This window comes from Galeopterus variegatus, unplaced genomic scaffold (genome assembly GCF_000696425.1).
Source record: "Galeopterus variegatus unplaced genomic scaffold, G_variegatus-3.0.2 Scaffold5661, whole genome shotgun sequence".
NCBI classification, from domain to species: domain Eukaryota; kingdom Metazoa; phylum Chordata; class Mammalia; order Dermoptera; family Cynocephalidae; genus Galeopterus; species Galeopterus variegatus.
In genome coordinates, this window is record NW_007731772.1 from 119,388 (window position 1) to 135,243 (window position 15,856).

Genomic DNA, 15,856 nt, shown 5'->3' on the forward strand with positions numbered 1-15,856 from the left:
TCGGGAGAGTGCGGTGCTGATAACACCAAGGCCCCAGGTTCGGATCCCATATAGGGATGGCCGGTTCGCTCACTGGGTGAGCATGGTGCTGACAACACCAAGTCAAGGGTTAAGATCCCCTTACCGGTCATCTTTTAAAAAAAAAAAAATTGTACACTTTAAAATGGTGAATTTTATGGTTTCTGTATTATATCTCAGTTCTAAAATTTTTAAGTGAGCTCTTATGGAGGAAAGTTAGCATTTTCATTTAAACATCTCTCCAAATACACATAGCTGCATTCTGTTCACAAACATAAGATGACTGAACTGCCGTGAGAGGATACATAAATGACCACACTCTGCCACCACAGCTCAGACATCACTGCAGGTTTCTTTAGGGATTTTTTTACGTTATATCTTCCAGGAAAATTACTAGCGAAAGTCCTCCCCCAGGAAATTTTTTTAAATGTGTTTTTGTTCATTTTCATATGTTAGATTCATGTTTTTAACACTTAAGACTATTTTTACCTTTTATTTGTACTTAACTGGCCATTTCTTGCTATAAACTACTAGGTAAGAAAACCTATTGAACAAAATATTTAAAGAGGAAAAAATCTTTTTGAAGCTGAGATTTCATTTCAACATCTCGCTATTTATTTAAATGTCATTCCCAGATACACATGTGGAGTGGCATATACTTCCTATTATTATGTTATAAAATATATTCCATACCCAGCAAGAATCTTTATATACATACAGCCTAGCATTTTGAATCAAGACAGCATCTTTCAATAAGAACAGAAGAAGAAAACATTTACATTCAATAACATGATTATAAGGAACTTGAGATATATGAATTGGAAAAAATTTTTGAACAATTATAATTGACATAACAGGTTTCCCTTATTCCATTTGTTTTAATATCTGTAAACTTTAATACCGACTCTGGCTGATTTAACAGCCTTACTTTGATTTTCCATACTGAACCTCATCCCATACATTATGAAAGTGAGAGGCAGCATCTTCAACCATGCTCTGCACCCAGCTGTCCTTTCAGAAGATGCACACCTTGCCTCATCAGCACCTGATCAAATGCTTCGGTAGTCAGAGCCCCGGGCTACAATGGCAGCAGCTTCCCATTCCACAGTGAAGAAGGAAATAGTTCCAAAAAACCCAAATATCACCATGACCAGGAGTTGCCAGGGAAGAAGAAGGTAGTTGCTGTAGAAAAATGCCACGGCTGCACAAATAGACTAAGAACAAACAAAACAAATCACTAAATGCACACAGGGGACTGAATAGTTCCCAGTTAGCCCCACTGCTATCTGACCCAAAGGACACCTGGACCAGCAGTGCTTCCCGTCCTTTCTGCACCTAGATATGATGTCATCAATCAGTAACTCACAAATGTGCACCGTAACTACCGTTGACAGTGGTTAACAATCTAGTAATCTACAATCTCTACTATGTAAAATAGCATTTTGTGGAAAACTGGAGTAATAAAACAAAGTGCATACAGAATGAGAAATACACTTGTCTATTACAAATGAATGGGATTCTGGTATCTAAGGAAGGAAATCTCCAATCTGAGCCGTACAGACCAGAACATAAACTCTCTTACACAAATGAGGGGGGGGAATCATACTGCTCTTTGCTTCCTAACTCTACTCAGAAATCCTTTTAAAGGATGTCCCCAACTTTCACTTAAAAATCTCAATACATGTAACCAAAAAAAAAAAAAAATGAAGGTAAAGCATGAAGGAAAAGGACCCTATTTAAACAATCTGAAGTGGTTACCTGAACAAATTTAAAGACGGCAAAAGCCGGCGCACTGTCTTCAGAATAGAGAAAGCCTAAGATACTAAGCAGCTGGGTATTGAAGCAGCTGTCTCCAAGACCCAACAGAAAACTGCAGAGAATGGCAACTTCTTTGCTGAAGAAAATAAAAATTAATTTGGTATGAGTACTACCAATATTTGCTACAGCCATTTAAAATGTAAAAGCAACCCACCCACAAAAGCATTTTACCTTCAAGTTGTAAACACTAGGAAACAAGAATAAATTAATACCAGAATTTACAAAGTAAGAATTTATGCTCAAATGCACACACCTTCACATTCTAACAAACTCTGGTCTATTAACTATTTGGGAAGCCAATACTGTTTTTTGGGCTGGGCTCCCCTTGGATTTGTGGATCTTGACACAAATGTCTGCATCTATAATGAATTTGAGAGTTGAATGCAATAAAACAGTAGCCTCAAAAAACAACTCTGAATGGCCTACCAGCTGGCAGATTCTCCCTTGCTCCTCTCTGTTTTCCTTTAGGCCCTAATTTCTGGATATTTCACTGCTCAAAAAGCAGAGGTACAGGGCCGGCCCATGGCTCACTCGGGAGAGTGCGGTGCTGATAACACCAAGGCCCCGGGTTCGGATCCCATATAGGGATGGCTGGTTAGATCAGTGGGTGAGTGTGGTGCTGACAACACTAAGTCAAGGGTTAAGATCCCCTTACCGGTCATCTTTAAAAAAAAAAAAAAAAAAAAAAAGCAGAGGTACAAAATTCAAATCAGATACTTATGTGCTCCTTCAAAGATGAAGAAAAAGATTTAGTGGGGGGAAAAGGTTAAAACCAACCAATACAAAAATAACTTGAGATTCTTTACAGAGTCTTTTTTTTTTTCCAAGCACTGCTAAATTGGTTTCAAACTCATTCTGACTCCATTAACACTTGACAGATGACCTTATAAAGATAACACATTCTCTGAAGAGGATTAACTGCTCCACTTTAAATACCTAGCCATCCATTACCTCCCACCCATCCTCAAATTACTAGGAAAATGGCAGTCACTGTACCTGGATTTGATGTAAGCACTGTTGTTAGTTCCGTCCACAGGAGCAACAGGGGCATCTCCAGGCATGTTGAGAAATATTAAATAAAAAGCTATAAAGTGCACCAGGATGCCCAACAACACCACTGGATTTCTACCAAAACGATTATTCTTGCTCAGCAGGCCAAAGAGGCTCCCACCTATAAGTCAAGATGGCAGAAAAATTACCAACATTACATAGCTAGTCATGAATTATAATCAAGTAGGCAAGAACATTCCCAAATGTTCGAAACTTCAACACCTCAGCACTTGCAGACAATAATGACAACAAAACACCAACTAGTAAACAAAAATAAAGTATCAAAATTACTTGTATTGCTATCTAATAATGTTCTTGAATTTCTTGTCTATGAATTACTATATCCCAAAAACTAATCTCTTGGAACCATAGCTTATAACAGAAATAAAATTAAAAGGACACAACTTAACTACTATCACATTTTTTCTTGTAATCATAGCCAAAAGAGCTAAGGTATCACATTGAAAAATAATTAATTATTGTGAAATTTCAGAATTATGTACAAGCTCCAAAGGGGAGTAAAAAGGGCTTATGAAGGTTCATTAATCCAAACAGCTTAGAATATCTCAATAGCAAAGGGGCAGTGCCTTTAAAATTCTTAAGGAAGTGAGTTTACTTTAGAAATCTATACCAAAAGGGTTTCCGATCAAGATGGTGGAATAGACAGTCCCCAGCATCACTCTCTTCCACAAATCAACCAATTTACAACTATAAAAAAGCAACAACAGCCAAACTGAGGCCGCTAAAGCTCAGGGGAAGAGGAGGAGAGACCTACAGAGTGCATGAAGGTGGGAGAAGCCACAATGAAAGAAAGAAAAAACCGCTCCGACCATTTCGTGCCACGGCTGCCTTAAGGCTGGAGCTGATGAGTGCACAGTGCAGGAGCCAGCAAAAGCCACAGCTGTACCCTTCGGATGGAGTTGCTTGGAGGCAGCAGGGGAGAAGAAGGCCTTGGTGGCCCACAGGCCAGCAAGACCACTAATAGAGTTCCCGTGGACCCACATAGGAGCAAGGAGCCACAACAACTGAAAAAAAGGAGCCACTCAGAGGCCAGTGAGTGATTGCAAGGGATCAGTGCATGGCCCTTCCCATGGGAAGTGTTTGGAGCATGGGCCGTGGGGGAGACAGGCCCACTCGGGGAATACTGGGGCACAGCAAGGACAGCTGATCTGTCCCCCAGTCAGCATAGAACCACTGAGGAGACTGGTCAGGAATACAGAATTGCATGGGGTGCAGTTTGATGAAAAGACTCAGGCCCAGATCAGAGTTTCTACACAACCCAGTTGCACTGGGTCTATGGAGAGCCGGAAGTACCTATAAGGTCAACCACTAAAACCTGAGCTGCACAAAAAGCCTTCCCTGGCGAAGCAGCAGCAAAGCAGCAATTTAACTAACCCACACAGCTCAAGTACTGGTCCTCACAGGAAGTTCCCCCATTTTAGAAGTAAGCAAAGGACAAAAAATTAGTTCCAGCCCAGGCATACCACCAGTGACTTGGGGCCCACCCGTGAGGTATGGAACCGAGGACCAGACCCTCCTCCCACAACCAGGCACACGGCCAGTGCCAAGGAGCATGCCAAAAATATCACCTCCATGTCATGCCAAAAATATCACCTCCATGTGGGTGGCCCACCGCAGCCACCACAATAACCATAGCTGCCGCGAAAGCAGCTAGATGCCACAACCACCATGCAGATGGTCCGCCAGCCACTGAAGTGCATTGACACAAGGAGAGTCACCAGCAGAGATAAAGAAAAGAGGATGGGCTCTCTCCACAAAGCTCATTCCAGAGTGACAGAAGAAGCATCTGCTCTACGATAATATTGGGGGACCTGAACACACCTCTCAGCATTGGACAGATCATCTAGGCAACAAATCAACAGAGTAACCATTACTCTTTAAGAAGGAGAGAAGAAGTCTAGGGTAATTAGAGGGGGAAGGGCAGAGGGAGAGGGGGATGGGGAGAGATTGCACAAGGGGCATAAAGAATAAGTACAATTTGTAGCAATATATATGCTAGTAATTTGATCAACATGTCAACATTGAACCCAAAAAATATGTATAATCAAATTATGATTCAATAAAAAAATTTTTTTTTTTTTTTTTTTTTGTCTTTTTCCGTGTCCGGCAACGGATCGCAACCCTCAGTGTCGCCCCCGTACCGGACCAGGACCGGCAACGGGATCGCAGCCCTCGGTGTTGCTCCCGCGCCTCGCTCAGCCAGTGAGCAGGAACCGGTCTGCATGTGGGATCTGAACCCTCGGCGGGAGCGCCACCGCACTTCCCAAGCGGTGCACTATAGCAGTGCGCCACCGGGCCGGCCCTCAATAAAAAAATTTTTAAAAAAGAAACCTATACCAGCAAACCTATAAATCAAAAGTAAGGGTGAACAGTTTAAAAAAAATCCCCCTAGAAAATGGGCAGAGATATGCACATACCTTTCACCAAAGAGGATATACAGAGGATAAACACATGAAAAGACATTACCCACTAAAGAAATGAAAATTAAAACTATGATGAAATATCACTACAGGGGCCAGCCCATGGCTCACTTGGGAGAGTGTGGTGCTGATAACACCAAGGCCACGGGTTCAGATCCCTATATACGGATGGCTGGTTAGCTCACTTGGGAGAGGGTGGTGCTGACAACACCAAGTCAAGCGTTAAGATCCCCTTACCGGTCATCTTTAAAAAAAAAAAAGAAAGAAAGAAAGAAAGAAAGAAAGAAATATCACTACACATCTAATCTGAACGACTTAAAATCAAAAATAGTGATATCACCAAATGCTGGTGAGGATTCAGAAAAGCTGTATCCCTCATTCACTGCTGGTACAGCCCCTCTGGAAAATAGTCTGGCACTTCCTTTCAAAAGGCTGCAGCATAGGGAGAGGGATCTTGGCAGAGCCCAGAAACCTCCCCAAGTTGGAGATGGGACTGTGAGTCTGGGCATTCCAGGGTGGCCAGAGTCACAGACAGGCTATCAGAAAGGACAGCTGCAGAGAGAAACACAAAGATCTGCAGAGGGTCCCAAGTCTTCGCCTGAGTACTGATGCACACATAACATGAGTAAATCAGCAGAGGCCAGGGAAAGAACCAGCCAAGAGGATTAGTGGTATTAGTGCCCTGCCCTGGGCTGGGAAGAGCGTCTGGTCCCACCAGCCAGACTGGAACACTCGTGATTCCCAGGTCACTGGGTGGAGTACACAGGAGGGTCTTTCCTCAGGGGTGGGGAATAATTAGCCCCAGATTGAGCACTACTCAGTCCCACCCAGCAAACCTTAAAAAGCCTGAAAGAATCAAACAGTTTTCTTTTTTTTTTTTTGTCTTTTGTCTTTTTTCCGTGTCCGGCAACGGATCGCAACCCTCAGTGTTGCCCCCGTACCGGACCGGGGACCGGCAACGGGATCGCAACCCTCGGTGTTGCTCCCGCGCCTCGCTCAGCCAGTGAGCGGGAACCGGTCTGTATGTGGGATCCGAACCCTCGGGCGGGAGCGCCACCGCGCTTCCCAAGCGGCGCACTATCCAGTGCGCCACCGGGCCGGCCCCAAACAGTTTTCAATCAAATGAACTGCATCTAAAAACAAAGCTCAAGTGTATTTATAGGAATAAACGAAACCAGTACCCAACACAGTAAAACTCACAATGTCTGGTATCCACAATAAAATATTACCAGACATGTCAAGAAGCAGTAAAATAGGACCCATAATCTATCAAACACAGAATTATCATATGACCTAGCAATTACACTCCCAGGTACAGATCCAAGAGAAATGAAAACACATGTCCATACAAAAACTTGTACACAACTGTTCACAGCAGCATCATTAATAATGACCAAAGAGTGAAAACAATCCTAATGTCTATCATATGATGAATGGATAAATAAAATGTAGTATATCCATACAATCAAATATTATTTGGTAATAAAAGGGAATGAAGTACTGCTACATGCTATAACATGGATAAACCTTGAAAACATTATACAAAGTAAAAGGAGCCAAACACAAGAGACTATATATTATATGATTCCATTTATATGAAATGCCCAGAATAAGCAAAGACATAGAGAAAAAAAGTAGATTAGTGGTTGCCTGGGGCTGGGAAAGGAAGAGAAGGAAAAACATCTTAACTGACATTAAGATGTCAGTTCACTCTAAATTAATTGTTAGCAAATGAATGTGACCCTACTTAAAAATTCCAATAAGCACATAAACAAAATGTGATGTATCCATACAATGAAATATTATTCAGTCTTAAGAAGAAATTCTGACTCATGCCATAACATGATGAACCTTGAGGACATTACACCAAAGAGAAATAAGCTAGTCACAAAAAGACAAATATTATGATTCCACTTATATGAGGTTCATTCATAGAGACAGAAAGTAGAATGGGGGTTGCCAGGGGCTAGGGATGGAGGAATGGGGAGTTGTTGTTTAATAGGTACAAAGTTTCAGTTTTGGAAGAGAAAAAGAGTTAAGATTCATTGCACAACTATCTAAATGTACTTAATACTTCTGAACTGTACACTTAATAATGGTTAACATGGTAAATTTTATGTTATGTGTATTTTACCACACCTTAAAAAATAAACACTCAAATATATAAATAAAAATTCCAATGAGTTTTTTTATGGAGCTAGGGAGGTCGGTCCTAAAGTTAACATGGAAAAAGAAACATATAAGAATAGCTAGGAAAACAATGAAGAGAAAGAGCTCTGAAAGGGAACTAGGTCCACCAGATAATAAAACATACTACAAAGCCTCTGTCATTAAAACAGTGCAGTGCTGACACCTGAGTAGACATATCAATGGAACAAAATAGAAAGTTCAGAAATAGAATCAATTGCATATAAAAATCCAGCCTATGATAAAGATGGTGCATCAGATCACTGAGGCAAAGCAAGTGCTCATAAATACACAGTATTAATATAACAAGGTAGCCATCTGAAAAAAGATAAAATTTGATCCATTCCTCACACCATATATAAGAACAAATTCCAAATAAATCAGAGATCTAAATATAAAAATTAAATTCTACAAATAGCACAAGAAAACATGGGCAAATCCTCTTTAACCTCAGTGCCATGGATTGAATTCTGACCCCCAAAATCCATGTATTAGGATCATGCCTAGTGAATAGATTAATCCATTGATGGTTTAATGGTGGTGATGGGCATGGTTCAGACAGCTTTTTTTTTTTTTTGTCTTTTTTCCGTGTCCGGCAACGGATTGCAACCCTCAGTGTTGCCCCCGCGCCTCGCTCAGCCAGTGAGCGGGAACCGGTCTGTATGTGGGATCCGAACCCTCGGCTGGAGCGCCTCCGCGCTTCCCAAGCGGCGCACTAGCGCAGTGCGCCACCGGGCTGGCCCCGATTCAGACAGCTTTTAAAGAAGAGTGCCTGAGAAGCTCTCTCTGCTCAAGCCATCTGCCATGAGATACCATTTTTTGCCATGTGATACCCTTTGTCGCCATGTGATACCCTTTGTCACTGTGTAGAGTCACTACCAACAAGGCTCTCACCAGATGTGTTCCTTGGACTTTGGACTTCCCAGCCTTCGAAACTGTAAACAATAAATATTGTTTCTTTACAAATTACCCAGTTTCAATATTTTATATTTTATAGTCGATATTTTATATTTCTGTTATAAGCAACGGAAATGGACTAATACGCTCAGTATAGGAAAGGGCATTCTAACTATGACTCAAAATCAAGAGGCAATAAAAATAAAACATTGGTAAATTTTACTACATAAAAATTAAAATAAACCGTGTGGCAAAAAAGCACTATAAGCAAAGTCAAAAAACATATGACAAACTAGGGGAAAATATCAGAACATATGGCACAGGAAAAAAAGGCTAACATCCCTAATTTTATAAGAAAATTTTAAAACTGAGGAAAAACAAAGACTAAACATCTCCTAGAAAAATGGGCAAAAAGACTCAAATATAATTCATGCACACGTGTTCACATGCACACACACATATGATGCTCAACTGCACTCATAAAAAGAAAAATGTAAATTAAAACTACACTGAGATACCATTTCTTACCTACCAGATTGACAAAAATGTAAAAACTTGACAATACATTCTGTTGGCCAGGCTATGGGGAAACAAGAACTCTCTTACACTGCTGATAGGAATGCCTAATTGTGCAATCCTTATGGTGGGGAATTAGACAATCTCTAACAAAACTACATATGCAGTTACCCTTTAACCTAGCAATTCCACTTCTAGGAATTTACCCTGAAGATACACTTCCAACGATATGAAAATTCACGTGCACAAGGTCATTCGGTGCAGGATTATTTGTAAGTGAAAAATACTGGAAACTACTTTAATGTATATACAAGGGTATGTCAAAAAGTTCATGTAAAGATTCCTATTATCTTTCAACTCTATTTTTCCACAGACTTTCTGAAGTACCCCCAAATATATATAAATATGTATGGGCACACACATACATATATACATATATTGGTATACGTGCATATGTATGTTTCCTAGCTCTGTCCACTGAAAGTCCCAAAGAGCAAAGACATCCCAATAGCAGTGGGCACTCCCAGTGCCCAGATCTTAGTCTCTTATACCATTCCTCACTGAGAGGAACTTGGGCCCCTCAAGGAAGTGGCTGATTCCAGAACTGGGACATGGTAAGCATGAGATGAGCCAGGAAAAACCTGTTCACCAGAGAGTAAAGAAGTGTTCAAAAAATGATGGAGGTATGTCACAAGCACACAGTGGCCAGCTTGAAAGGGTTCCCACTGGCCAAAGCTAGGACAATATGAGCACCCAAATAATTAAGTACAGCAATGAATAATAAACCATTGGGAAAGAAACAGGAATTCATGGGTCTATACTAATAATAAATAAGTAAATAAATGGTGGAGAGGGAAGGTCTGCATTCAGTACAATGCCAAGGGCTGACTGTGGCTGGAGTGCTGGAGGTGGAAAATCACCATTTTTGCAACTATCATGGTAAAGACTGGGTTAGGCAAGAATCACCAATCGAGGCTAAATCTAGGCAAGAGTTCCGATGAGGAAGAGGATATTTGCACTGTCTCAAAGTACCTCCCCCCCCCCAAAAAAAATGGCCGGCCCCATGGGGAGTAAGGCGCTGATAGCGCCGAGGCCGTGGGTTCAGATCCTATATAGGGATGGCCAGTGTGCTCACTGGCTGAGCATCGTGCAGACAATCCCCTTACCGGTCAAAAAAAAAAATAACAAAGTGCCTCCCCCAGAGAATGCTTATTGGTTGCAAGGGAAAAAATTAAAACACAGTAATTATACAGTAGAGAAATTTGGCAGCATTTTGACCAGGTGATAAAAATTAACATGACGGAGGGACAGATGGACCTCATGTGTCTCCAGATGGAATGCTCTGAGATGAGCCAAGCATCATCTGGGCAGCATTCCTGATAAGCATGCATAACCTCTGTCTAATCACAAGGAAACATCAAAATCACAAAATGAGACATTCTTCAAAAACGTCAACATCGTGAAAGACAAACTAAAAATATTCCAGATTAGCAGAAGACACATGACAACCAAAGGCAATTTCTAACTCTAGAATAAAACCTAACACTAGAAGAGGAAAAATGATGCTATAAAGGACATTATTAGATGACAGCAGGTTATAACATCAATGTAAAATGTGGCAGCCAATACCAGCACTGTGCTAGTGTGAGAGAATAGCCCTATAGCACACACTGAAGTATTGGGGGTAAATGGCCATGGTGTGTACAACTCACCCTCACACGGTGCAGAAAATAAAAACATATATGAAAAAGAGAACTAGAGACAGAGGGAGAAAACAAATGATAAAATAAATAAGGTAAAGTGTTAACAACAGGTGAACTTGTTAAAGGATATTCAGTATTCTTTGTACTGTTTTTACTTTTGCAATTCCTTGTTAATTTGAAATTATGTAAAAAAAGAAAAAGTTAGCAAGCTGCCTATCGAGTTTTCTTCATGGGTAGTCTATAGGCAGAGACTAAATGACCACTTACCAAGGAGACTCCCTGCCCGATTTCACTGTGGCTAAGGCTTCACCGACCCATTTACAAGCCAATGACTCCCAAAACCAATCTCCAGCCCACATGTCCCTCCTGGGCATCCATCCTGTATTTCCTACTGTACTCATCTCCACCTGGATACATCCCTGGTACTTCAACGTGTTCAAAATCTCACTCAGCAGATCTCCCCAAACCCCATCTCCTATAGCCTTCCCTCTGCCCATGGTACTCTCATCAACCCAGCTGTCATTCTGACTCCTCTTCCCACTGCATCACCCAGCCAGTTATCTACTTTTGCTGAGTCCATGCTCTAATTGTTCATTCAATTCATTTAACTGTCACTTACTGAACACCTAATCAGGTGTTGGCAGTAAAGCAGGGAACAAAAAATCCCCAAAATCTGCTTTCCCTACAGTGCTTATCACTGTCTGACATGCTAAGTTTTCCATGTTTTTTAATTATCTGAGTTCTTCCCCAACAATATAAGCTCCACATGGGCAGAAATTTCTGTATGTTTTGTTGACACAATAGATGCACAATAAATATCTGAGTTGGTAAGTTTCACATATCTAACACAATATCCAATACACGGCAAGTGTTGAACAAATCTTTGTTGAATAAGAAATAACTTGTGGAGTATAGTAAGAATATATAGTATTTGGTCTTTGCCTCAGTTCCTGGTGATTTGAATGTCTTTTGTTATTCATAAACGTTTCAATCATCCAGAGTTTAAAGTAATGATATGACTCGTGGGGAGGGAGGGGTTGACTCCAGGATGGCGGCTGGTTGCTAGAAAGGCCAAGCCTTGATTGGAGGGCTGGAACTTTCAGGCCTCTTACTCCCCCCATCTTAGAGAAGGAAGAGGGGCTTGAGATTGACTCCAATCACCAATGATTTAATCAATCATCCCAACATAATGAAACCTCCATAAAAACTCTGACAGGGTTAGGGCAGCTTCTGGGATGGTTAACCCCAACTCCATGGGGACAGAGGTTCCTGCACTTGGGGACTCTTTCATACCTTGCCCTATGTACCTCTTCATCTGACTGTTTATTTGTACCCTTTTTAATAAACTGTAGTAACAAGTGTAGCATTTTCCTGAGTTCTGTAAATTTGTTTTAGCAAATTATAGAACCGAAAGGGGAAGGGGGGTTGTGGGAACCTCCAAATCTGTAGACAAGTTAGATAGAAGTGCAGGCAGCCTGGGGACCCAGGACTTTCGATCAGCACCTGAAGTGAGGGAGTCTGTGGTGCTGAACCCTTAATCCTGTGGAGCTTGACACTAACTCTGTGATAGTTAGTATCAAAATAGGATTGAATTGTTAGATACCTAGTTGGTGTCAGAGAACAAGAAGACTGGGGATCCCAAGACAACTCTTCCTAAGATTTTTAAGGAACAAAGTTGGGAGAGACCATATGTTTGCTTATTTCCATCTGTGAAAATGGCAAATGTGTTATAATTTAGTTATCTTAGAATAACAGAAAAGCAAAAACATACCTGTTTGGGTAAAAATAAGCAGGGAAAACAGAAATTCAAGGATAGAAAGGTGAAATACACTTAAAATTTCTATTTTAACTATAAGAAACTGATATTTTTAATGCAAAGATTTTTTTTTTAAACCAACCTAAAATTTCGCCAATGCCAATGAAAATGCCAGAAAGTCCAATGAGGCTTTTCTCTTCTGTTCCAAATTTATTTACAGCACCAATACAGGTTCCATAAACACCAGAGATAAAAGTCAATTCCAGACCTTTAGGAAAAAAATCACATTTAATTTAATTATACTTTCACATTCTCCTTTTCCTATTTTTTCTTCATGTCTAGTAGTATTTGAGCTATATCTGTACAACACAAAAGCATAAAACTCAGACTGAAACACAGCTCCCCAAGCACAGCAAAATTTTATGCTATATAACTCACAAGATGGAATTAGCCACACTCTATGGACTGAATGTTTGTGTACCCCCAAAATTCATATGTTGAAACTCTAATACCCAAAACATGATGGTATTTGGAGATGGGCCTTTGGGAGGCAATTAGGTCATGAGGGCAGAACCCTTATGATGGGATTAGTGCATGCAGAAGAGCCACCAGAGAACTTGCTTCTTTTCTCTCAGCCATGTGAGGACACAGAAAGAAGAAGGCCATCTACAAACCAGGAAAATGGCCCTCACCAGAACCCAACTGTGCTAGCACCCTGACTTCCTAGCCTCCAGAACTGGGAGGAATGTATGTCTGCTGTTTAAGCCACCCTGTCTATGGTAATTTGCTATAGCAGCTCAAACTAAGACACCACAAGACAGCAGTTGCCATATAGTTCAGATGAAAACATACAACTCAAATAGACAGAAATCCTTATGTTGAAATCTGTCACTCTGTACACAAGCAGGGGATGGGCAGAGGACGTAATTAACATAAGTTTGTAATAGTGAAGACTGAAGTGCTCATTATCCTGATAAACAGCTTTCCAAGATGACAGGAACATCCATATCCCTATTGGATTGTATTCTTATTGTACTGGAAAACCAATATATACTATCCACTATTGGTTAAACGCACAGTAATGTTTTAATTGAACCCTTTTTTTCTAGGAAAAAAAAATTCCTAAGATTAGGGTAAAAAATTAAGGTAAATCAGTAGAAGACCTTGATTCCTTAATGCTACAAAACCTTAACTGAGAATTTTAAATATTTAATGGTTATTCTATTTCTCCTAAAAAGAAGATATTATACTTATGAGGCACATAAAGGCAAAAGTAGTAACTGGCACGTCACAGCACTTTTTAAGAGGAAATGGATTTCCTTGTCATTCTTAAGACCTAATGGTGCTCTACCCGTTACCACATCTCATTATCACATGCTTCTATGTCACTAGAAATTATCTTCATCCACATGAAGTTACAGAGATTTGTTCGCAGTTATTCTCTGTAGTTCTCCGTGTTGCCCTAAAATCACTGGTCCCAACGAGCCACTCTCCTGGTTTTCCTGCTCTGTGCAGATGCTCCCACACTGAATCTTGGCTGGCCCTGTGATGAGCTGCCAACAACAGAATGCAGTAGAAGTAATGCTGGGATAGCTCCAGACCTAAGCTTAAAGAAGGTCTGGCAGTTTCTCCTGCAGCCCTTTTTGGAGCCTTTAGCCACTAAGAAGTCTGGCTCTCCTGCATGGGGTCAGGCAGATGGGCAGAGGCCCTGAGACTACCTGGAGAAAGAGAAAGATCCAGCCCTTCGTCTGACCCCATCAAGACTCCAGACATGCAGGCCGGCCCGTGGCTCACTCGGTAGAGTGCGGTGCTGATAACACCAAGGCCACGGGTTCGAATCCTATATAGGGATGGCCGGTTTGCTCGCTGGCTGAGCGTGGTGCTGACAACACCAAGCCAAGGGTTGAGATCCCCTTACCGGTCATCTTTTAAAAAAAAAAAAAAAGACTCCAGACATGCGAATGAAACTATCTTGGAAGTTCCCTAGCCCCAGCCACCTTCTCACAGCAGCCACAAGAGACTCCAAGTGACACCATCAGAAAAACCATCCAGCTGAGCCCAGTCAATGCACAGAACTGTGAGAAATAATAACATGGCTATTGTTTTCAGCCCTTATTGTCATGCAGCAAAAGAAAATCAAAAGAGTAATTCCATTACCTGTATAAGCAGTTGTAATACTAAGAAGGAGCATCTCCTTGGTGCCACATAACTTAAGAGACTTTTCTGCAAATAAAAAAATTTAGGAGCACTTAGTTAGATTTTAATTAATCAAACAAAAACTCCAAAACATTCTTTCAACCAAAACACCCTTTGTCAATAATGCCAGTAAACAAATACTCTGGGGGCTGACCAGTCAGCTCAGTTGATTAGAGCGTGGTATTATAGCAACAAGGTCAAGGGTTCAGATCTCCCTACTGGCCAGCTGCCCCTAACTCCCCCCTCAAAAAAAACACAAATACTTTGGGACTAAAGTTAAATTTTCAGATTAAAATGTTTAAGTTATGAACTAAATCTGCCCTACACATATGAAAAGGGGGGGAAAAATAGAGTCAAACAAAACAACGAAATACTCCAACATACATGATTAAAAGTCAGGCGATAAAGGGAGTCAACAATTGGCAACGCACTGACTTCCCTAAGGAACTATCACACGGCAGCTTTCAGAGTAGATTCAACATCAGAATCCCCAGGGAAGCTTTTTGGCCATACAGAAGCTGGGGCAATACTTTCCAAGGTTCCGACTCTGCAGATCTGAGGACTGAAACCTCACTTCTGCATATCTGTTTCTGATCACTTTAATGTTTGTTTTCACACTGTCCAATTTAGTTGAAATCCACAGCGGAAAATGCATTTCTAAAAACTCTACATTTTAACTTTTTTTGAACCTGCTCACTTTCATAATTTAAGGATCACTAATCTAGTATACTAAATAGTGGATCTAGATTTTAGCTCTTATTCAACTGCTGACCACAACACTTACATAAGGCACAAATACTGTCCTGAGTCTCTCCATATGCAAAAGAAGATACTTTTTTCTCTAATTTCACTGAAGTATAGTGAGAACAAATGCCATAAGATATTTTCACCAATTATTTTCACGTATTTCCAGAAGAAAATATATAATAGATGCAAACCTTAAAATATTATTTTTAATTTAAAAAATTACACTGGTTGGGCCAGCCCGGTGGCACACTCGGTAGAGTGCGGCGCTTGGGAGTGTGGCGGCGCTCCCGCCAAGGGTTCGGATCCCATATACAGACCGGTCTGCTCACTGGTTGAGCGCGGTGCGGGCACGACACCGAGGGTTGTGATCCCGTTGCCGGTTGCGGTACGGGCACAACACTGAGGGTTGCGATCCCGTTACCGGTCACGAAAAAAGACAAAAAGGCAAAAAAAAAAAAAAAAAAAAAAAAATTACACTGGCAAAGCATGTTCATTTCAGAATAATAAGATTTAGCTAACAAAAAGAA

General features: G+C 40.9%; 1 protein-coding gene across 1 annotated transcript in view; it reads right to left on the minus strand.

Annotated features, from left to right (window-relative positions):
* Positions 1–610: 610 nt before the first annotated feature.
* MFSD11 (major facilitator superfamily domain containing 11) overlaps positions 611–15,856 on the minus strand; it is a 33,116-nt gene continuing 17,870 nt past the window's right edge. The window contains exons 9-13 of the mRNA XM_008589804.1: positions 14,544–14,609; positions 12,529–12,654; positions 2,833–3,007; positions 1,777–1,912; positions 611–1,232 (exon numbers count right to left, since the gene is read on the minus strand). Of these exons, the coding sequence (XP_008588026.1) occupies positions 1,068–1,232; positions 1,777–1,912; positions 2,833–3,007; positions 12,529–12,654; positions 14,544–14,609 (668 nt within the window). The 3' untranslated portion in view covers positions 611–1,067. The remainder of the gene's footprint in view (positions 1,233–1,776; positions 1,913–2,832; positions 3,008–12,528; positions 12,655–14,543; positions 14,610–15,856) is intronic.